The sequence below is a fragment of the Sceloporus undulatus genome, chromosome 1, assembly GCF_019175285.1.
Source record: "Sceloporus undulatus isolate JIND9_A2432 ecotype Alabama chromosome 1, SceUnd_v1.1, whole genome shotgun sequence".
In the NCBI taxonomy this organism is placed as follows: Eukaryota; Metazoa; Chordata; class Lepidosauria; order Squamata; family Phrynosomatidae; genus Sceloporus; species Sceloporus undulatus.
The window spans coordinates 68,995,337-69,017,782 of record NC_056522.1 but is presented as its reverse complement, the minus strand read 5'-3'; the positions used below and the strand labels follow the sequence as shown (position 1 = coordinate 69,017,782).

The following is a 22,446-nucleotide window of genomic DNA, read 5'->3' as shown; positions in this document are numbered from 1 at the left end:
AGTCTTTGAAATAGTTTCTCTGTATCTCTAGTAGTCATTGACTGCATCCACAGTGCGGAAATAATCCAGTTTAACACCATGTTAACTGCTATGGCTCAGTGCTATGGAATTATTGGAACTGTAGTTTTGTGAGATATTTAGCCTTCTCTGTCAGAGCACTCTGATGCCTCAACAAACTACAATTCCCAGAATTCCATAGTAGTAGCCAAAGAAAGTGGGGGATAGGGGTGGTCCTCACGAAGTATGTGAGCATTATTTTAATTGCTGGAGAAATTAGCTTTGCAAGAGGCTGGGTAACCTTTAGGACTGTTTGCACCTGTTTATACCAGTAATAATTGAGGAGAACTCCAGCCCTGGGTGAATTCAGAGGGGCTTATTTAGAAAAATGCAGAGTAGAATCTCACACACACACACACACACACACACACACACACACACACACACACAAGCAGTTCACACAGAACTGCATTCAGAGCTAATGGAAATTGTATTATGGAAACAAGATGGCAGAGTTTGAAATATTTGCATAGGGTGTGTGTGTGATGATTACCTGTTCAATGAGAGAACCACTGAAATGTGGGGTGCTTCATATGGGGAGGTCTGAAGGTGACTCATAACATACACAGAGTACAGAGGTGTATGCCAGCTGTATGTGTAGAGGCTAGGTTTCTGGAACCAATATTTAGACCTAAAATCTAGCCTCAAGTGGAAGGCTATCTTGTCAGGTAACAAAGGCTGAATGTTCTTTCCCAGGAATTGACAGTGGAGTTCTGGACTGGTTCATGGCTTTAGCTTTAGTATGACAAAACAATGATTGGATCAGGACACTCCTAGGATGGATGGGCAGGGAAATCTGGCTGGGAATACTACAGGGGATAGTCAGGAAGGTTGGCTTATTGCTTTGGGTGCAATGGGATCCTTTGTCTCAAAGGTGTAAGAGGACATGCAGATGACTTCCGGGGAGGAAGGAGCAATTGATACATCCATCTAGATTTGATTGTTCCATTACCTGGATGTGCACATGTCTCAGGACATGCTCCTTTTCTCCTGGGAACCTGTCCTGGTGTTTCTGAAAGGTCACTGATCTCTCAAAAACATGTCTTCAGATAGGAGATATAGAATATGGGGATTCCAAAATACAGTTGGGGGGGATATTCAGGGTGTGCTAACAATAACATTGAGCCATGGCAGTTAAAGTGGTGTCAGACTGGATTATTTCTGCAGTGCGGATGCAGCCATTGTGATGACACAGACCCTTTATACCTGTGATGTGTATTGAAATAGATAAGATGGTCCCAACATGATGCAAACCATTGTAGACGAAGGTTGAGGTTGTGAACGATATCAATTTGAGACTGTGGTTATGGTAAGTGATTTGGATAGGAATAGTTTCAGTCACATGATTTCAGTGTAAGAAATTCAGGCATATAACCCCTCGCTGTTAAATATCTTACATCCTTTTGAATAATGGTGATGGCACCTGTCACTAAGGGAGGAACAGCTATGAACATGTAAAGCACCAATATAATGAGAGAGGCTGCCAAGTACTACTTGTTGCTCATCAGTATAAAGATATTAGTTTTCAAACTACAGCTCTCAGATTCCTCTAGCCAGCATGGCCTGTAGCGATGCTGGCTGTGGGAGTGAAACCTGTAGTCCATACCAGTAACTTTTCCAGGCTGTGATGAGAAGCAAACTGATTTAGGGAATCCATCATCATTCACAATTCACTCATGGATTGTACTGAGACAAGTAGACCAGGAACTACAGATCCACATAAATGTTTGCTGTTATGTGGCTGCAAGTTGTTTCCAACTTACAGTGACCTTAAGGCAAACCTATCCCTTGGAGTGTGGTGGAGTCTCCTTCTTTTGGAGGTTTTTAAAAAGAAGCTGGATGGCCATGCTTTGATTCTGTGTTCCTGCTTGGCAGGGTTTGGAATGGATGGCCCTTGTAGACTCTTCCAACTTTATGATTCTATGGCGCGTTACAAAAGTGGGTGGTCTGCCGCCGCTGTCATTAGCTGCGCCGAGAAGCCCCAGCGGCTAGACTGCGAGGCTTCCAGGCGCAGCTAAAAAGAAGCGCTGAAATGGCGCTTCTTCTTGGCACCTGGAAGTGGCGGCGCGGGGCGCGCACTCGCGGCATCACTTCCACCGTGCCATATCCGGACCCGTGTGGACGGGTGCTGCCATTTACTACGCGCTCCGTGCGTACTAGGGACGGGGCCAGTTAGAAAGGTAAGACCCTTCCTAACCCTAGCACGCCCCTTTCTAACCCTAGTACGCACAGAGCACATACTAAATGGCGGTTTGTAACGCGCCTATGATTCTTTCACAGGGTTTTCTTGGCAAGATTTATTCAGAGAGGGTTTGCCATTGCCTTCATCTGAAACTGAGAATGTGACTTGCCCAAAATCACCCCTGGGTTTCCATGGCCAAGCAGGTATTTGAACTCTGGTGCCCTGGACTCCTAGTACAACACTCAAGCCACTACGCAATGCTGACTCTCAACCTAAGTGGTAGAGTGCAAAACAGAGTCTCTAGCACAATACTCATATGTTAGTTGATGACATTTCCTTTGTGTATCCTTATTCCTGTTTACAGTTCTACTTTGTAAATCAGCTATTGTGGATGCTAATGTTTTAAAAATAAAATGTAGCATGATAACTGAGATGTAATCTCAATTATAGATAGTGCAGATGTCAGAACAGCACTTTCAGGAGTGTAGTAGTAGAGCACAGTGAGGGCATGTGCCTCCAATTAAGAATTCTGCCCCCCCTGTGAAATATCCCTTAACTCTTCAAACCTCTAGCAGTGCAGAGAGTGAGACTTTGGCCCATTACAGACGGGCATAAAGTACGCACTCCACATGTACTAGGGTTAGGAAGGGGTGTCACTTCCTGATGTCCCTAATCCTAGCATGCGCAGAGCACGTACAAAATGGCGGCACCCTATACACATAGGCGCCGCCAAGGCTATGTCATGACTGCGCCACCTCCAAACGGGGTGGCACAAGGGCACCTGGGGCGCCCTTTCCGTGGCCCTGGAAGGAGCTCCGTTTCGGAGCTCCTTCCACCTTTGCGTCACTGGGCGCAGCCTTTACATGGCTGCGCCAGCGACGCAGAGCACAAAGGGACCAAGTGGCCCCTTTCTCCTCCTCCCCGCTGCCACTGGGTGTCCTTGGGGTTTGAAGCCCTAAGGACACCCCTTTCCAGGCCACGGGGAAGCGGCCTTTTGCCGCTTCTCCACAGCCTGGAAAGCAGCGGATCAGGGCCTCAGAGGCTGCCGTTGTGGCAGCTGAGGCCCCGATCCGGCAGGGAAAGGGCCGGTTACATGCCACCCCAAACGGGAGGTGTGTAACGCGCCCCAGAATATTGTTCCCACCTACAACTCTTACATTTGCTGTGTTTACATTTGATTTGTAATTTTGTCTGTTCCTTTTTGTGGGGGACCCTTAAGCTCTATTTCAACATGCTCAGCTGAGGTTTTAAGTTACTGCAATGCTAGAAATTTTAAGACTGAAGAAAATTTTCATATGGGGGGGGGGGACACAATCCTTATTTGAGGGGTAATGTCCTCATCCCCCTTACCTACTTGCCTAGGTCCAGAGCAATGCAGTTTGAACAATACCATGAGTGTAAATCATATAGCCCTCCAGATACTGAATGGCATCTCCTAGCATTCTTCACCATTGACTATGCTGGCTAAGGCTGCTGAAACATGCAGACCTATGCATCTAGAGGCCCACATGATTCCCACTTCTGAGCTATTCCACACAACATCCTGTCACCTCAAAAAAAATTCAGTGTTGTTAGTACATCCAATCAACTTTTGGGTGAATCGATTTCCAGTCTTAACAGTGGCCTGTAGTAACCTTGTCAGGCTGACAAAGCCTGAGGTTATAAGGATTGGCATATACAATCTAGGACCTATAATAGGCAATGGACTTTTGAGTGCTTTTGAGTAAAAATTGTTAGCTCTTGTCAGTAGCTATTCAGTGGAAGGTGTCACTACTCCATTCCTCACTGAAGAGGAGGAAATTTTCATTATAGAAACATAGCAAAATTAAATGAAGTTAACATTCTAACTGGAAAGCAATTTCCTTTTCCACTTGTGTGTTGGCTGACTTTAGATCCATTTATAGAGCCATCTATCAAAACTTCCAAGAGCTTTTGAACAAGTGTTGATATTTTTGTGTTAAATTCTGGTTTTATAATTCATCAAACTATACTCAGCTGCATTTAGACACCATTAAAATAAGTGTGAAAAGTTAATCACCATTTAATCCCTGTTAGATGTCAATGGCAACTAAGAACAATCAACTCATTAACTCAGAATAATCCCATCTAAACAGCATTTTCTTCAAAGTAAATTATGCACAGGATTCTAGGTTCAGGTCTTTAATTTTCCTTGCAAATAAAGTAGACCCACTGAGTCAATGGGAACTTGCTAAATCTACATTTATAAATGTTACATTGGTTAAATGGTTTTATTCTAGTTGGTGCTAACTTTGGCAGTTGCCCTTAAAATTTTGCTGATAACTTTTTATCATTGCAAATCATTGTGAAAGACTAAAAAGGGGTAAAAAGAACTTAAAAGATAAAATTTAGAATTAGAATTGTTTCACAGAAGAGAGGTTTGACTGGCTTTCCATGATGGAAAGATTTGTGTTTCAAAACAAATCCTGTTTGTTTACCAATCCACATAGTTGGAGAGATTGTGTTAGCTATTGAAGCAGTTACTGCTAGATTATGAAACAGGTATATTTATCCTGGTCATTGATTAAGGTTGTAAATGAAATTATTCATAAACCCCAGTATTGTAATGTTGAAAACAACATTATAATGTAAAATTGCACCTCTTTGTCCAATATTACACCCAGATGAAACTGTATGAATAGCATTTTTCTAGTCTTATTGTTTGTAAAATATTTTTTCATTATGTACATTTAAAAAAAAAATGAAAGGTCCGGTTTTAGTTATCAGCAAGTTATCTCCCAGTTAATATTACTTTGGCTATTTTTTCCCTATCCTGCAGAATAGACTAATCTGCCTTTGCTTTGTGGCACAAAACAGTCTCTTTCCACTAGGGTTGCCATCCCTAGGGACCTCCAAAACGGGGGAAATGTAGGACAAGGTTTAAAAATGTAGGACTTTTTTGTTTTGTTTCCTGCCCAGGAAATTTTTAAAAAAAGGTCCTACATTTTTAAACCTTGTCCAAGGCCTTGCTGGGGCCTGGGAGACAGCGTCTCCAAAGCCCCAGCGAGGCCTTGGAGGACTCCACGATCGCGGAACCCCATCCAGGGCCTCGCGGGGGGAATCCCGGGGGAATCCCCCACCTCCCCGCGCACCCGCGCCACCTTCCCCCGCCTCCTCTCCTCCTCCCTGCGCGGAGGAAATGCTGCCTCCTTCCACCTTCACCTCCTCTGCGCGGCCTGGGGGAGAGGGGGCAGAGGAGGAGGTGGCGCGGGCACGCGTGGAGGCACCGCCTCCAGCTTCGCCTCCTGCTCCCCAGGCAGGCCTCGCTGCCCTCCTCTTCCTCTCCGCCTCCCCGAGGTGGAGGAGGAGGGCAGCGAGGCCTGCCAGGGGCGCAGCAACCCAGGCTGCAACCGGGGGGCTCCTGGTTTTGGGGCTGCACCCGTGCCGGGAGGGGCCCCAGGCCCCCAAAATCGGGAAGTTCCCGGTTGCAGCCGGGTTATGGCAAGCCTATTTTCCACTAACATATAAGCATATTGTACACTTGCTTTAGATGATTAGGAATGACACGGTTTATGTTTGAAAATATAAATTGATTTTTATCCATATGTACATCTTTACATTTTTGCTTGGTATCCAAAATGTTTCTGTTTCTGTTACAGGTTTTGTTTAAGCTACTCCTTGGCAGTGCTAAATATGGAGAAGCTGCCTTATTTTTGTCAGTGTTGGCTGTCTTCAATATCCTTTTTGTTACTTGTATTCCTGTCATCCTTTACTTTACCAAAGTTGAATACTGGAGTTCTTTTGATGCCATTCCTTGGGGAAGCATTTGTGGATTTTCAGTCCTATTATTGAGTAAGTACATGCCACACTTCAGCAGACACGAACAAGGTTGTTGATGACCAGGAGTAATGTAGGTCTGTCATCCATAAAGTTGCCATAAATCGAAGTTGTTTGATGGCAAACAGTAACAAAATGTTGCATATTTCTAATGCTTGCCAGTCATAGCTCAAGTCCCCTTAAAGAGACTTAAGGAGAAAACCTGTTGAAGCAAACCAAAGTCCTGCACCCAGTTTCCCTTTGTGGCTAACCACATGCCTCTGGAAAACCTCAAAGCAGGACACAAGCACAAAAACTTTCTCCTACTGTTCTTTCCCCATGTCTAGAGAAAAGCTTGGAAAGGTTACTTTTTTGGAATACAGTTCCCACAACCCCACAGCTGGCATTGCCACTAGCCATACTGGCTGGGAGATTTGGGGGATTGTACAGATGATGTTTATCACACTATGCTCTTAAAGAGGTACTATTCCAGTGTGACTCCTCTAGCAGCCTCCTGTTGCATGCTGGGATTGGCAGTTTTAAGGAGCTGAACTTCTCTGCCTGAGAATTCTAAATACCCCTCCTTAAAACTGCCAATCCCAGCATGCAACAGGAGGCAGCTAGAGGAGTCACACTGGAATAGTACCTCTTTAAGAGCTCGTCTGATAAACACCATTGTTTCAAGCTCTGATTCAGAAGCACAGAAGTGCCTCTAACTGTAAAGTGATATATATCCATTATGGCTAGTATTTATTATTTATTTAATTTATATCCTGCCTTTCTCCAAGCACAGGAACCCAGGAGGCATACACTTCTTTTAAGAAACACACAATATAATTTAAAAGCTCTCAGTACAAAAGTTAAAATGCAATTAAACTAATTTTGATTTAAAGCACAAATTAACAGCATTAAAAACTAATTAAACAGACTAAAATAAAATACATTCTTTCAAATAGTCTGGATTTTTGGCTTCTGCCTGGGAATGAACCAGTAGCTAATGCAACTGTTTCAAGTGGTCAGTTTTGACAGAGAAATAGAATATGAATGTTTTAATTAATAAATGACTTCAAGGCCTGTTTTTAGTTGCTGCTGAATTGGATTATGTTCCTTTAGTGTGATTATACTGAAGTGAGTCTGAGTTGTTTCTACCATGAATTGGTTCCTTTCATGATAAATATAACAGCTAAAGGCTGTAGTCCTCTCTAAAACAAAGCCATTTAAAAGTGTAAGCCTGGTGTATTACAGATTTTACTGGATGAGTGCCCTTTAGACTGAGATTTGCTACATAACTTGGATAGTTCCTATCAGCTGTGGTTGATCCTTCTTTCACACTTCAGCGGAAATACATCAGGTGTCAAGTAATTTATTATTTGTACTAGTAACTAGAAACTGGGCATACCAGTAAATAAGGTCCAGCAAGTAAGCATAACTGGGTACAACCACCACTGAAACCTTTACTCAGGAGGTAGCATTACTAGACAGCATTAAGCAATATATTGTAGCCTGTGTGTATTTGTGTTTCTGTGATGACTATAGAACCAGTTGATTGTAAAAACATTTAAGAGTCTAGTGGCCACATAAGCACTAACAAGATTTGGCATCACCTGACAAAGTGGACCACAGTCCTCTAATTATGCTAAATAAATCTTTTTTAGCCTTCAGGAGGTCTCAAAAGTCCTACCAAGGGAACTGGGAGGGCTGCCCCACCACACCCACTGAAAAACAAGATACAGCAGGCCATCCACATTTGTTGGGGTTAGGGCTTCAAGACCCCTGTGAAAATGGAAAAACTGCAAATACAAAACTATTCCTAGAGAACACCTCTGTGGCAATATCTAGGTCCTCCAACGCAACTTCCTGATGATCATTTGCTAGAAGCTGACCACAGAGTTGTTCTTGAGGACCTATAAATGCCTCGAGAAGTGTTTTCTTTAGGAATTTCTTGGTCCTCCACTTCTGCTTCTGCCAAAGGTTGGCCACAGAGTCATGCTGGAGGACCTAGAGATTCCTACAGAGAACATATTACATATGTGAATAATCAAATCCATAAAAGTCAAAGCTGCAAATATGGAGGGTGCAACATCTTCTGGGGCATGGGAAGGCAATCTTTGTGGTTTTGGCCTTGTCCAGGCAATTTAAGGGCTGGAGAGGCCTTTTTTCTAGAATCATAGAATCATAGAGTTGGAAGAGACCACAAGGGCCATTCAGTCCAACCCCTGCCATGCAGGAACTCTCAATCAAAGCATCCCCAACAGATGGCCATCCAGCGTCTGCTTAAAGACCTCTAAAGAAGGAGACTCCACTACACTCTGAGGGAGTGTGTCCCACTGTCGAACAGCCCTTACTGTCAGGAAGTTCCTCCTAATGTTGAGGTGGAATCTCTTTTCCTGCAGCTTGCATCCATTGCTCCGGGTCCTAGTCTCTGGAGCAGCAGAAAACAAGCTTGATCGCTCCTCAATATGACATCCCTTCACATTCTTAAACAGGGCTATCATATCACCTCTTAACCTTCTCTTCTCCAGGCTAAACACCCCCAGTTCCCTAAGTCGTTCCTGGTAGGGCATGCCTTCCAGACCCTTCACCATTTTTGGTGTACTTCTCCTTTCTCTTTTTGCAGGAAAGTACCTAAACACAAGATGATTTGGCATCCCCACCTTCTGTTTTTGCTGTATACCAGGATGGGCAACTGTGGACCACATTAACCCCTAGAAGACCCTGGAAGGCCACAGCTGCTCCTGCAACACTGATGGGAATACCACAAACCAAAATACAAAATTGCCCTCTAACACTTCTAGGACATATGGGGGCATTTTCATGTTTTAGGTTTTAAAAAAAGGCCAATCCTGTCCCTAAATTGGCTGTTGCACCCCACAAAATGTGTGGAAATGTACTCCATCTTTCTAGTAGACATTTTGGAGCATTTCAGGGCAAATAAATATTTTTGAGCATTTTTACTAAATTTGTTTTTGACCCCTAGGAGGCCTCCAAATGTGCTGGAAAACGAACGTTGGTACTTACCTGTGATACGTTCATTTCCAGCAGACAAGGGTCCTAACATCCTGGATTCTGGGTTAGCTCCTTCCAATTTGCTCCTGTAGGCAGGGACAATAGAACAAAGACTGGCCCCCTATATAGGGAGGAGCTAGCCCCCTTGGGCCTCAGTTCCTTGATTTTACTTTACTACTCGCTTGGCTTGTTATTGGCTTGTTAATGCCATCCGCACCCACCTACGGTGCACCTGCGGGCATGTTGCCGGGGAGGGATCTCGGAAAGCCTATGGGCCACCGTTTTGCCCACCTCTGCTTTATATTATTTCCAGGGTGAAAAGAGCCACACACTAATCTAAGGGATAGTTAGTTTCTTTTTGATAAAGAGTTAAAGTGCAGTACTCACACTGAACTGTGGATAAGTCAACCCAGGTTTCTGGCATCAATTTTTTAATGTACATTTCTAGACTTATACATGCATATATACAGTATGCGGTTGTAAGCAAGACTCAATAATCATGTAACTGTCTCATATTCACATCTGCAGTTGTGGCAATGGTGCCACAGCTGCAAATGCCCAAACAGGAAGTAACACACAAATGTACTTACCAGTCACTTTCTGGTAGACAAAAGAACACTCTTGGGGCTAAATTCAGAGGGACAAAATATGTGGAGAAACTGCCCCTCCACAGTCCCTGAGGTCATTTGGGGGGGCCCAAAAGTTCGTTTAACTGGCAGTACTTCTTTTACTAGTACAGCACAGTACACCTATACACACACTGTGAATCCTGAGTACTTTAGAAACCTCCATGTTAGAGCACATAGATAAAGGTAAAGATAGTCCCTTGACATGCATGTCTAGTCATAACTGACTGTAGGAGGCAGTGCTCATCACTGTTTCTAAGCCAAAGAGCCAGGGCTGTCGGAGGACTGCTTTGCACCGAACGCTGTTACCTTTTCACCGATGTGGTACCTATTTATCCACTTGCATTAGCATGCTTTCAAATTGCTAGGTTGGCAGAAGCTGGGACTAGTGACGGGAGCTCACCCCATCATGAAGCACTCAGGCCTTGAACTGCCAACCTTCTGATCTTCCAGGAAAAACCTAAAGAACTCTAATAACATTTTAATCCCCCCACACTTGTTGATAGCAAAATATTCAAACTGGTCTGCTTACAGTGAATGCTGCATGATGAAATAGTTTAATTTCACATCAGTTCTAATTATAAAATGAAATTGTTTCATTTCTTTTTTCAGCATTCAATATTTTATTAAATTTTGGGATTGCAGTTACATATCCTACTTTGATATCTCTTGGAATTGTGCTAAGTGTACCTGTAAATGCTGGTAAGAATTATTTTATTTTAAAATTTAAATTGCATGTATGTGCATTTAAAAATTAAGCTACAGATAATTTATACATCAAGATATGTATTATAACCACAGAGGATAAATGGTATTTTAAACAGCAAAAAGATTTGTAGTAGCAATATTAATAACTATAGTAACTAGTTAGTCCTCTATATAGTTAATACTACATTATTAGTCTGTGCATTAAAAACCTAGCATTTCAACATAGTTTTATTTCAAACGTATTTTCTTATTCACTATGGGCCCATTACAGAACTCTTACTCAGCTTCTGTTTGCTTCAGTGTAGAGAGAACATGAATGTTTCTCAGTATGCTGGGCCCTATACAAAATATTAGTATAATGTCTTTAAGTATTGAAACCTCATTCTTAAATATCTATGAATCATTCCCAATCTAACATATGCATGTTTTTGAGTTAGACAAAAATGGGTATCAGGCAAGATATAAGATCCTGAATCCTAATTTTATTCCCAACTAGAAGAGACACATTAACCAACATGATTCAGAGCAAGTTCTGCTATTTCTCAGCCAGAGGGAACCCAGATTGTTTACTTATACCTTGAACCTCTCATGTGCACTGCACATAATTCATAGTCCTGGTTTGGGATCTTCAGGGGTGGGGCTTTTATTTAATCCAAAACAATTATTTATTATTATTTATTTATTTACGATATTTATACCCCGCCCTTCAGCCAACTAGAGCAACTTCCAGACACTTTGGAGGTCTGTTTGAAATATCATGAGGTATTTACTGCTCAAAAAACCTACTGAACTAGCACAATTTTGGCTGTATCAGAAACTAACAGTCTATAGCCTGTTATCACAATATATACAGAATTCATTATCACCAGTGATGTTCAGTTTTATCAGTATTCTTTGGAGGCATTTGCTTGTGAGATTGAATTAAAATCCAGGATTTTTTGCTATCAGGTCTATGATATTCTGTAGAATAGGTGTGCTTTCTAGCCCTAATTATACCCATTTAATGTTTCATACAGTTGTGGATCACTATTCAAGTGGCATTGACTTCAACAGCTTCCGTGTAATTGCCATTGTCATCATCGGCCTGGGCTTCCTCCTGCTACTTTTACCAGAAGAGTGGGATGAATGGTTAATAAAGCTGCTTACACGCCTCAAAGTTCGAAAGAAGGAAGAGATTCCAGAAGGAAATGGAGACATTGTTTCTGGATTGCAAAATAAAAGCAGGAGAACACGTCCCTCCATGTCATCATTTACACATTAATATTATCTTTTTTAATGGAAACTTTTAACATTGTATGCTATAGTCCACAGGTCTTTTATTGCAAAGCACACATGTTCAATACATAGTGTACATAGATGTACAGTTTTGATAATAATAGAGTCCAAGGCTTCAAGTTTCAGCATGTCCAAAATTGCTTGCACTGTTTCACATCAGATCTTTCACTTTGAAAAGGCAAAAACAAAAATGTTTTTAAATGAATGTAATGTATAAATGAATAATATTTGCATATATGGTTTTAATGATCAGTCATCATGAGAAGCAGGGCATATATTTTGAACATTAGGTACTGAATGGCACATTGCACACTGTGATTTACAAATATATATGATATATATTAAAATAGAAGGGGGGGAGAGACAGGGAGATGCTATGCTATCATAAGCTTATTTTTTACCAGAGCTGTATTCTAAACATTTTCAAATAAACCAAAAGAAAATATTCATGGGGTAGGAAAGGGGGTGGGAGGGAGATTGCTTAGTGAATCTAACTGCACCTAGTGCCAGAGCAAAAATAAGGATAAAATGTTATGTTTTTGCACTTAAAGCATGAGAGGGGAAGCAGTCAAGGGTACCAGGGCACCACCAGCCAAGATTTTCTCTTGTGAAAGCTCCATTGAAATGAATGGCAGCTGTGCTCTTGTACTCCTCCCATCCATCTCAGCTGAGCTTGTGCAGGGAAAGTTCTCAGGTGATTGTGTGTCAAATCTTTAATTGTGCATGACTGCAATTCATGCTTAATCTCATGCAAGGGAAAATATATAGTGCCTTCTACAGAATTCTAGTCCACTCTCTGTGTAGAAATAGGTCACACTGCAAGTTGCTTGTGCTGGTTTTAAAATGTGAAGAGAGTGTTCTGCAGACACAGTGCTCTTGAAACTCCCAAAGAAATCAATGAGTGCCTGCTTCAAGCCACTGATTAATGGGAGTGCTGAACACTTGGGTGGAGTACAAGGTCTTTTTCTACAGTGAGATTTGCTTTGCACTTCCATGGGGTTTCAGGTGGAGTCACTTCTCCTGACCTGTTGTACTATCAGCAAGGGGAGAATCATGTCCTCTGTGTAAGTACCTTGCTTACAAATTCATAATAAAGCTAGCAGCCACTTACAGAGGAATACAATTTATGATGTGTACAATAGCAAGAATAACAAGGACCAAGAGGTGAACTGTCACTTGCTTTTATTCCATTGCTGTGAAACCTTTCTTTTTTTAAGAAAAAGGACTTGCAAGATATTTCCATAAGTCTAACACTTTTTACAAAACTTGTAAGCACCAAGCTGTTTACTTTTACAATTTAGGTTTGCGATTAAATTTCTATCTGTGATAGACCATGTGATATGTACAAACAAACAGGCAAAGGTTATAGTTTACTATTTTTGAAGTTTACATTGCTGCATAAAAAAAAGTTATTTTGAAATGTTGCCATAACCCAATGGTACCTGCTGTCTCCTTGGCATTTTTGTGTCGTATGGGGATGGCATTCACTTCTTAACTTTTTATTGAATCAATTTTGGATTCAATTATCTGCTTGACAAAACTAATAAAAGTACTGAAAGTTCATACCAAATCAATGGCTTCTGCTCTGCCTTCCTATTGTTCAGTGAACTTTTTACTATGGGCCCATTCACACTATGAAATAACTAGGTGTGGAATCTGGGTTATTTCATAGGCGTTCACAGCCACCACCACCACCCTGAGTGCACTCATGCAGTTTGCAGGGGGACACCAAAAACCCACTTGACCCAGTGCATTTCTCAGCAGGCCACTTACCTCATCTTTTTCATGGCGCCACAACGATCCAGATCTTCAGTAGTGATCCAGATCATGTGTGATCATTTTAAACATGGAGGTGCCTCCATTTTTAAAACAATCTGGCATGTCCACCACCTCTTCCTCCTCCTTCCTCTTCCTCTCTCCCCTGCACCTGCTGCACTGCTGCATCCTCCTTTGGCCTCCTTCCTTCTGTTCTTCCTCTCCCCATCCCTATTGCCATTCCCCCCCTCCAAGTGTGAATAAGCAATAAGTATAAAATGCCACAGAGAGATTCAACCATGACAAATAGTGAGAACTTCAATTCAGAATAATATCATTGAGGAGACGCAAATGTCTTTGGTAGAAAAAAGGTAAGTGTGAATGAACCCTAAGAAACCTTGTGTCAAAGGGACAAATGAGTGGTGGAAGAATGCCCACTGTCCAAGTTTCTATTGAAGGCCAGTGCAGATGAACATCCCACTGTCATATGTGCTGATCAGTTGTTTCAGGTCATTCTGTTTGAATTCTGCTTCTCCTGTACTCAGAAAGATAGTAAAATAGCAATATACTTTTTTGCACCGTCACATGCACTTCAATTGTGTTCTTTCCTATGTATGATTCCTGCATACATACACAACCCTGTTTATTCCACCCCTTGCTCCATAATTAAACTTTAAAAAAATCTGTAATAGTATAATTATGCAATTGCATAATTAAATAATGGTGCTGTTATGGACCCACCACCACGCCCCACCCAGATTGGAAAGATGAGCACACACCATGTCACTTTCAGCGTTTTTTCTAAGAGAGTTCCTATGTGCTACCACTTGCCCAGTTCTGCTTTTGTATATTAATTATTCATCTTTGATATGTGCATATTGTGTGTCTTAAAGTTGTTGCCAATTATAGCGACCCTAAGGTGAACTTATCATGGGGTTTTCTTGGCAAGATTTGTTCATATATTTACTCCTTATTTACTCTCTAAACTTTTCCGGAAACCTGTGGTTTCTCTGGGTAGGATTACATTGGAATTGCATTACTCTCCTTGTTTATTTTTAAATTAAAACAATGCAAAAGAACCACAACCAAAACCCTGGAGAATGAACGTACAGTGGTTCTCCTGGGAACTCTCAGGAGTCTGGTATCTTCCCAGCCCAACCACTGGAAGTAGTCTAGAGTTTCCCTGTTGGAGATCCCTGAGGAGGAGCAATGAAATTACACCCACACCATGCCCACTATGCTCTCATTGTTGCAACAAAATGGACCAAGATACTCACATCCAAAGTGGTTACTAAACCATAGAGATGTCGGAGGCCATTAATAGATTTTTTTTGAGCAGGAAAAGAACAAATTTCCAATTGATCCAACAGCAGTACAATACAATACAGCACTGGGAGAGCCACAATGCTGTGTGGTAAACTCCTATGGCAATTCATTGCATGAGCAGTTTGACTTCATGTGAACCAAACCTCTATATTTTACTAACAAAGACGTTTACATCCTGCATGTGTGCAATACTATTTGTGCCCCTTTGGATGCCTAAGGGAATTATGTGATATTACTTGTTCTGTGATCTTAAGGGAATTGGTTCTTGTGTTGAAAGAAATTTGGCTTTCTCACAGTCTAGCAACATCTATTCCACAGATGTACTGGAAAGATTTGGGGATTTTTGCCATCAGAATTGTTCCTATCCTTTCCCAGTGTTCTTCACTGCAGTTTCTTGGAGGCTAACCATGTGGATGGACACTCTGAATTTGGTTTCTTGATATATGTAAGGGCCAGGAAAACACATGATACATACATCTTAAATTTCTGCAATTGTTCAGAAACTATTTTTTTAAAGTTCTTGACAATTAAACATACCACTATTCTAGATTAGGATCATTCAGTATATCTAGAATGGTGATGTATAGATTAAGAATACTGAGGTATTCAAATACAGTACTGCAAATCTCAGACTTCAGTAATAGATTATATACAATACAGAGAATAAGTTGCTTTTTTTGTATTCAGATTGGTTTGAGAATTACTTTAGTGGTTAAAATAAAGATGTAGCTGTACTGGACATAAAAAAATCCAGATTAGGGTAATACATTTATACCAATTAATTAGAATGGATAATAACAAAAAATTGGATAATAACAAAAAAATTGCAGGCTTTAAATTCATCATGGCACAGGAGACATTCAGACTACAATGATGTCTAGAGGGCCCTGGACCTGACTGTTGCATGTGTTTTTACCATTGTACCATTGGCCACAATTCAATATCACAGTCTATATGGTGTAACTTTACACATAGTTAACTACATAGCAGAGGTTGTACAGAATCCATGGTAAACTGTGAATGCAAATCAGTACTTCCTTGTTGGTGTCCCGATGCAAATCAGGTTCTACTAATGCACACTGACAGTCCAGATGGGCATCAGGAGTGGCCGATGTACATCAGTGCTATTGCACATTGGTTGCAATGTGCATTAGCACCTATGTTGCATCATCCCAATGCACATCAGTCCCAGTATGCATCAGATATTTTGTTGGCTTCCCTACATAGCAAAATCATGGCAGTATCTGGTGAAAAGGACACTGTGAAACTGCTCAATTTTATTTCCCATAGATGTAATGTAGATGCAAGTCCCTTACTTAATTCCAGCCATTAAAAAGGGAGAGGAACTAACTGTACCAAGTAACAACTGTGTATTTTCTAAAAGTCATTCCCTCCTTTGCTGCTTTAGCTTCTACCTGTTGTTTTCTGAGGCTCTCTGTTAGTCTTCTTAAATTCCATATTTTTCTCATAGGTGCTCTCTTCAGCACCTACTTAGTTCAGTTTTCACCTGTTCTGGTTTGTAATTCTGAGTTGTAGTTTTTGCTTTAAATCATTTCCTTGTATTACAACCATAATAAGCCTAACTTATTATGCTTCAAATAAAATTTCCAGCTTGTCCTTCTTCTTCTTAAGGGTAATGGTACAAAGTCATTTTTATAACACAGGCCAGTAGTTCTTAATGTATGGTCCACAGACACACATACCCTGGGGGACCATGTTGTCCTCAACAGGGGTCTATGAATGCTTGAAGGCTGCTCAACCCACCTACATCCTGCATGTGGCCATGTGACAGGAGCCAAGGCAAAAGTTGGCTGGGCATGTGCCATTCAATCTACTCCAGCCACAAATTGGTGGGAAGAACCAGGAGAAAAGTCTTCCCTCTCTCTCTGGAGCATCTGAGAGAAGGTTTATAGATGGTATAATTGTTAATGGTTCAGTGTTCAAGAATTATTGTTGTTGTTGTTGTTGTTGTTGGTTTTAAATCTTTTTAAGTCTTGGGACTTTTAAGCGTCCATGGCAACAAATGATATTTAAAGGGAGTCCTTGGTAAAGAAAAGGTTAAGAGTCACTGACACAGACAGTCCAGGCTTGCCAAAACTGAGTTAAATGGCACTTGTAGCCCAGTCCTATTAGACACACTCACAAAGAAATACTTTGTGGGTTATAGCCGTAAACACTCACCTGTGCATGTCCTCAGTTGATTTAAGGATTCCTAGAGATCACCAATAGACTACTGTTGACAAAAAGTGCTGATCAAGAAGAAAACTCTTGACTGACACAGCTGTAATCCGTCCTTTTCATAGCCGTTCCAAATTCACCAGAGTGGCTGCTCTAAAAATTAATTAAATAAAAGCTTAATTAAAACATTAAATTATAAATGAACACAAATTATCTTGGGTCCCCACTTAGAGGCTTTACAGCTGGAGAATGTTAGAATGATAATTTTAGTAAGGTTAATGAAATTCTCTCCTCGTTTTCCCTTACAAATTGTTTTTGCAATTCCTAATATTCATAACTGTACAAGTTTTATCAATATCATTCTTTGGTCTTTTGGTTTTCACAATCCACTGGGGACTTACAAAAGAACAGACAATGGATTTTATCACACCTGAGGAACGTCTCTTAATTTCGAATGAAAAGAAAGTGGGGCCAGAACGCATTCACATGAATTTGCTAGTTCAGCGAATGTACGTGAATGCGAATTGCATTTGAACTGGCTTCCCATTGCCCAAAAATAGCATGCCATTGCCTGAATTTGCATGTGCTAGTCTATCACGCAATAACGTGAAACCCCGTGATTGCATTCAGATTGCCATTGGATTATACTTCCAATTTTCCTTGTCTGATAAACTCCAATCTGTCAGCACTTAGTAAGGAATGTCATGATTACAAATAGTCAGTATGGCTTTCTCATGCTGTGCCAGACTAATTTTACCTCTTTTTTGAGAGAGTCACAAGCTTGGTAGATGAAAGGAATGCTGTGGATGTAGCATATCTTGATTTGAGTAAAGCCTCTGACAAGGTCTCCCAAAATACCCTTGGAAAAAAGCTAGTAAAATGTGAGATAGGCAGTGCTACTGTTAGGTAGATTTGTAACTGGTTGACTGACCAAACCCAAAGGGCACGCAACAGTGACTTATGCTCATCCTGAAGAGAAGTGACCAGTGGGATGCCATAGAGTTCTGTTCTGGGCTGAGTGCTGTTCAGTATCTTTATCTATGGAGTTTATTACACGTGAAATTTGAAATAAAATCCAGAGCCAATCTGAAGTGAAGGGGAAGCAGAATCAATTCAAATCCAAGGCAATTCACGTGATGAATTATCTCACATGAAGAGCGAAATTGTGGTCATTCCTGAATCAAAGCGGAGCAAGTGCACATTAAATTATCACAGTAGTACATACCATGCGGATTCAACTATTCAAATTGACACCCTTGCACATGCTCAGTGGGGCTCTGGATGCATCGTGAACCTTTGCACTTCCAGGGTGAAGAAGGGCCACTTCCTGGTTTCTGTTTCACGTGACTGCAACCCTCACGTGAATTGTTCCTGTCATCTCTCCCTCCAGCCTCAGATCGCCCCCTCCACTGTTCCCATCTCGAGGCTATGGAATTCTGCGAGTTGGAGCATGTTGTGGAGTTCTTGGCCCAAGCGCTATAGAATTCTGGGAGTTGGAGCATGTTGCGGGGTTCTTGGCTCAATGCTATGGATTTCTGGGAGTTGGAGTATGTTGTGGGACCCAGAGTGGAGCAACAAACTCCAACTCCCAGAATTCCATAGTCTTGAGACAAAGAAAGAGTTAAAGCAGTGCCAAAACGGGTTATTCCTCTCCCTGTCACCTCTCCCCCCAGCCTTCGCTGGCCCCCTCCATTGCTCCCATCTCTGTGCCCTCCATTCTTGAAGGAGCACCGGAAGCAAACAGAGCAAAATTACAGCGCCGCATCATGGGAAATTTGCCATGGTTTGGGGGTGGGGTGTAGTCTTCTGTAGTGCTAGCTATTCCTCCCAATATTGTATTCCTGGTTTACTAAACCCCAAAGAAGGAGAAACAGCTGGTGTGATATGCTTCATATGATATTCTTGATAAATCCATGATGCTTACTAGTAATTGATGTCATGGGTTTTTAACAATTGATATCAGCATTTTGACCAGTATCAACCTTAACTCAAATGGCCTACAGTTTTGCAGATCCATTATTCAAGACATACCTATCTTTGCATGACTCCTGTCCTCCAGAATTTCATCCATTTGCTTTAAGTTCCAAAAGATTACATACAGCAGCTCTGAAAATGGCCCACAATAGAAATTACTAAGACATTTAGCTGCAGCTGCTAGTAAACAGTGCCCCCAAATATCAAAATGCACAGTAACCAAAGGCATCTATCTATCCATAGGACCCAAGGAATATCAAAATGCATAGTGCCCAATTTGTTTTAGCATGAGTCAGAAAATCTAACATGAACTTTTACCCATCCCTAGCAGGAAACACACAAAATAATTAAAAGGCCAATTCTAACCTGCCTGTCCCTTTAGCACTCTGAGTAGGATAAGTCTGGAGACTTGTACTCATTTGAAGTATCTCATTTTCTCTGTCATCCACATTATGTATCCTGAACCTCAAATCCATCCTTAATCTTTATTTCATTTGTTTTACATTTCCCAAGTTAAAAACAATTTCCTACAACACACTGTACAAAAAGACTCCTGCCTTCCCTCTATTATCCATTAACATTTTGCCATTTTCCGCAAGCAGTGGGCTTATCTTCCCTTGTTCTTCTTGCCCACAGCAAAGTCAGCTTCTGGAAGGAAAGCTCCAATTGCTATCATCCCAAAAGTGCTGTGTAGCTATTAATAGAATCATAAGGTTGGAAGAGATCCCAAGGGCCATCTCCTGCCATGCAGGAACACACATTCAAAGCACCCCTGGCAGATGGCCATGCACCCTCTCTTTAAAAATCTCCAAAGAAGGAGACTCCATCACACTTCAAGGGATGGTGAGCAAAAGATAGGACCTGGAACAATGGATTCCAACTACAGGAAAAAAGATTCCACCACAACATTAGGAAAACCTTCCTGACAGTAGAGCTGTTCGATGGTCAAACACAGTCCCAATGCTTTGGGTCTTATTCTCTGGAGCTGCAGAAAACATTATGCCTTCCTAAAAAACATCATAATTGTAAAGTGGGTGGGTCGGTGGGTGGGTATCTCATTCTAACGGCATGCTGCTAATCATCAAATAGCAATAAAAATTTTCCCTATATGTTTCATTCCCCCCCCCCCTTTTTTTTTTTAAATGTATGCCTTAAACTAAAAACTACATGGAATCTGTGCATGGATGAAAAACATGCATACACAAATATTCTTATTTAGAACATTTAACTCAGCCATGTGAGAAATTGTTAGCAATTAATAACTATTAGTAAGATCTCAGTGACAGAAAAAGAACCTGAATATGGATATTATTATATTTCAAAAATATTATGAAATTTAGACTTTTAAAGCACTCTACCAACATGAATCAGTGTGCACAGATATTATTATTAGGAAGAGATCTAAGGCTAATGCCCAGTCATCCTTCCCCAGGATAGCTGCCAGAATTAATCTGCACAGTTCAAACGAAAGCTGTGAACCATTTGCCAATTGAAGTGTACATAAATCCAGATGAACTACACACAACTAAGACAAAATTGTTCATATTTCAGCTTCCTCAAAACTGAATGGACTTCTGTTCAATTGTAGACAGGAGCTGGTACTTGTGTGTATGTGCCTTCAAGTTGCCTGTCGACTTATGGCGACCCCATTAATTTCATAGGGTTTTCTTAGGAAAGGAATATTCAGAGGTGGTTTTGAAGTACATACTATAATTCCCTTTTCCTTCAGAGTTACATGTATCTGAATTATTCTGCATACCAAACTGTTAAAGAGTTCTGCTCCTGTCTTGAAAAGTCAATAAATTTTACTGCTCTTTATTCACACAGGCTTTATGACTGCAATTTATAGCCCAGTTTGGATTCCACTGTACTTCACTAATTAAGTATATAATCCAGTTATAACACCTATGCAATGAAGCTGTTAGTGGTATATGGGAAAATATTGTTAGTGATATATGGGAGACTCTTTTCTCAAATAGTTATATAACACTCCCCCCCCCCGCCCTCAAGTTCCATGGAGCTTATTCTCTGACATCTAGGAGTAAGACTCACTGAAAACAGGGCAAGTTACCCCTGAGCAAATATGTATAGCATTCTAGTCAGCTACCTAGTATTTGGTGTCTTACAAGTATATGAGTTAGCCTTTACACTTCGTATCTACTGCAGGCTATCTTGGATCTAAGGAACATCTTTCTCTACCATGCTCACCATGAAGATATGCAATGCAGTGTGCTCCTTTACCAAAGGAACTATACAAGAAAGACACAGCAATAAGGCTGCGCTCAGTTTTAATGCTAAACAAAATACAATGACTACTGAAAGCTTATAGAAGGTTGCTGCCACTGATGAAAAGCTAAATCTGTTTCTCCTAAAGCCAACTTCATTTTTATTAAAATGTGAGCACTTTTGTTGAAAATGATACATGAAACAGACTTTTCACTGCTATGGTCTAGCAGTGATGTACTAACTATGGTTAGTACTTGGATGGGAGATCACCAACCAATACCAGATGATGTAGGCTAAATTTCAGAAGAAGGAAATTAGAATACTACCTCTTGAGTATTCCTTGCCTAAGAAAACCCAATGACATTCATGAAGTTGCCATAACAAATGACTTGAAAGCACACACACAGACACAATGCAGAATATGTATTGTTATCACCTTACAGTCCAGCGGTAGATAGTAAGAACCTAGTCTATTCTAATAATTGCAAATGAAACAATTCTTAATATTTGGGATCTGTTTGTACGATATCACAGCCACATATATCCTGTAACAGTTGCCAACATATACCTCTGTTTTATTGGCATTAAAAAAAAAACATAACAGCCTACCACATTCAGGACTTTTCTCCTTACTCCTCAGAAGGATAATGTTTTTGTTCTAATTCTGACATAATCTTGCCAATTCCTGGTTCTTTCAGCCATGCATGCCATCTCCTGTCAACCATGCATTCTGCAGAATCACAAACATTGGTTACAAGGTATCCAAAGGATTCTGTTGAACTGCCAACATGAACACCTTTCCAGTCCTTTTGGCCGCAAGCAGTGCAGGCTCAGGGAATTTACTCAGGCAATTTACTACTTGCCATGCTATTGTGGGGCATATGCAGTCACTTATCCTAGACTATTTTTTCTTTCTTCTTGTTTTACACAATGTTTTCTTTGGTGAAAGCTACTCATTATTAATGGCTATCTTTTCTTTCCTTTGTTATTACACAGATTTGAAGGACAATAGTAGAGCTTAGAAAAAAACTTTATAGTAGCATCAGCTAATGCCAAAATATTATAGGAGTATGCAAGTCAAAAAGTGCTATAGGTCTGCCTGCAGTATCTTGCCAGTTTTTTTTGGGGGGGGGGGTTGGCAGGGGAATACAGCCAAAAGCATTAAAGTGCAGCCCTCACGTAAATATTGTCAAAACCCAATCAGTTCAAAATTGCAGCACCTTAGTTCCCATAGAAACACGTCACCATTTCTTATTGTGCTGCCAGTAGAAGGTAAAGGTGCCTAGAGTTTACGGCTTGCTCTTCTATAGAGCGAATTGCTCATCTTGCATGTCCAAAAACCCATCTATGTCAAGTCAA

The 22,446-nt window shown here is 41.0% G+C and overlaps 1 protein-coding gene across 2 annotated transcripts in view; it reads left to right on the top strand.

Annotated features, from left to right (window-relative positions):
* SLC35F3 (solute carrier family 35 member F3) overlaps window positions 1-13,159 on the top strand; it is a 156,189-nt gene extending 143,030 nt beyond the window's left edge. For both annotated transcript variants that reach the window (XM_042447182.1, XM_042447183.1), the window contains 3 exons: window positions 5,857-6,049; window positions 10,258-10,347; window positions 11,370-13,159. In XM_042447182.1, coding sequence (XP_042303116.1) covers window positions 5,857-6,049; window positions 10,258-10,347; window positions 11,370-11,614 — 528 coding nt within the window. In that variant the 3' untranslated portion in view covers window positions 11,615-13,159. The remainder of the gene's footprint in view (window positions 1-5,856; window positions 6,050-10,257; window positions 10,348-11,369) is intronic.
* The last annotated feature ends 9,287 nt before the right edge of the window (window positions 13,160-22,446 follow it).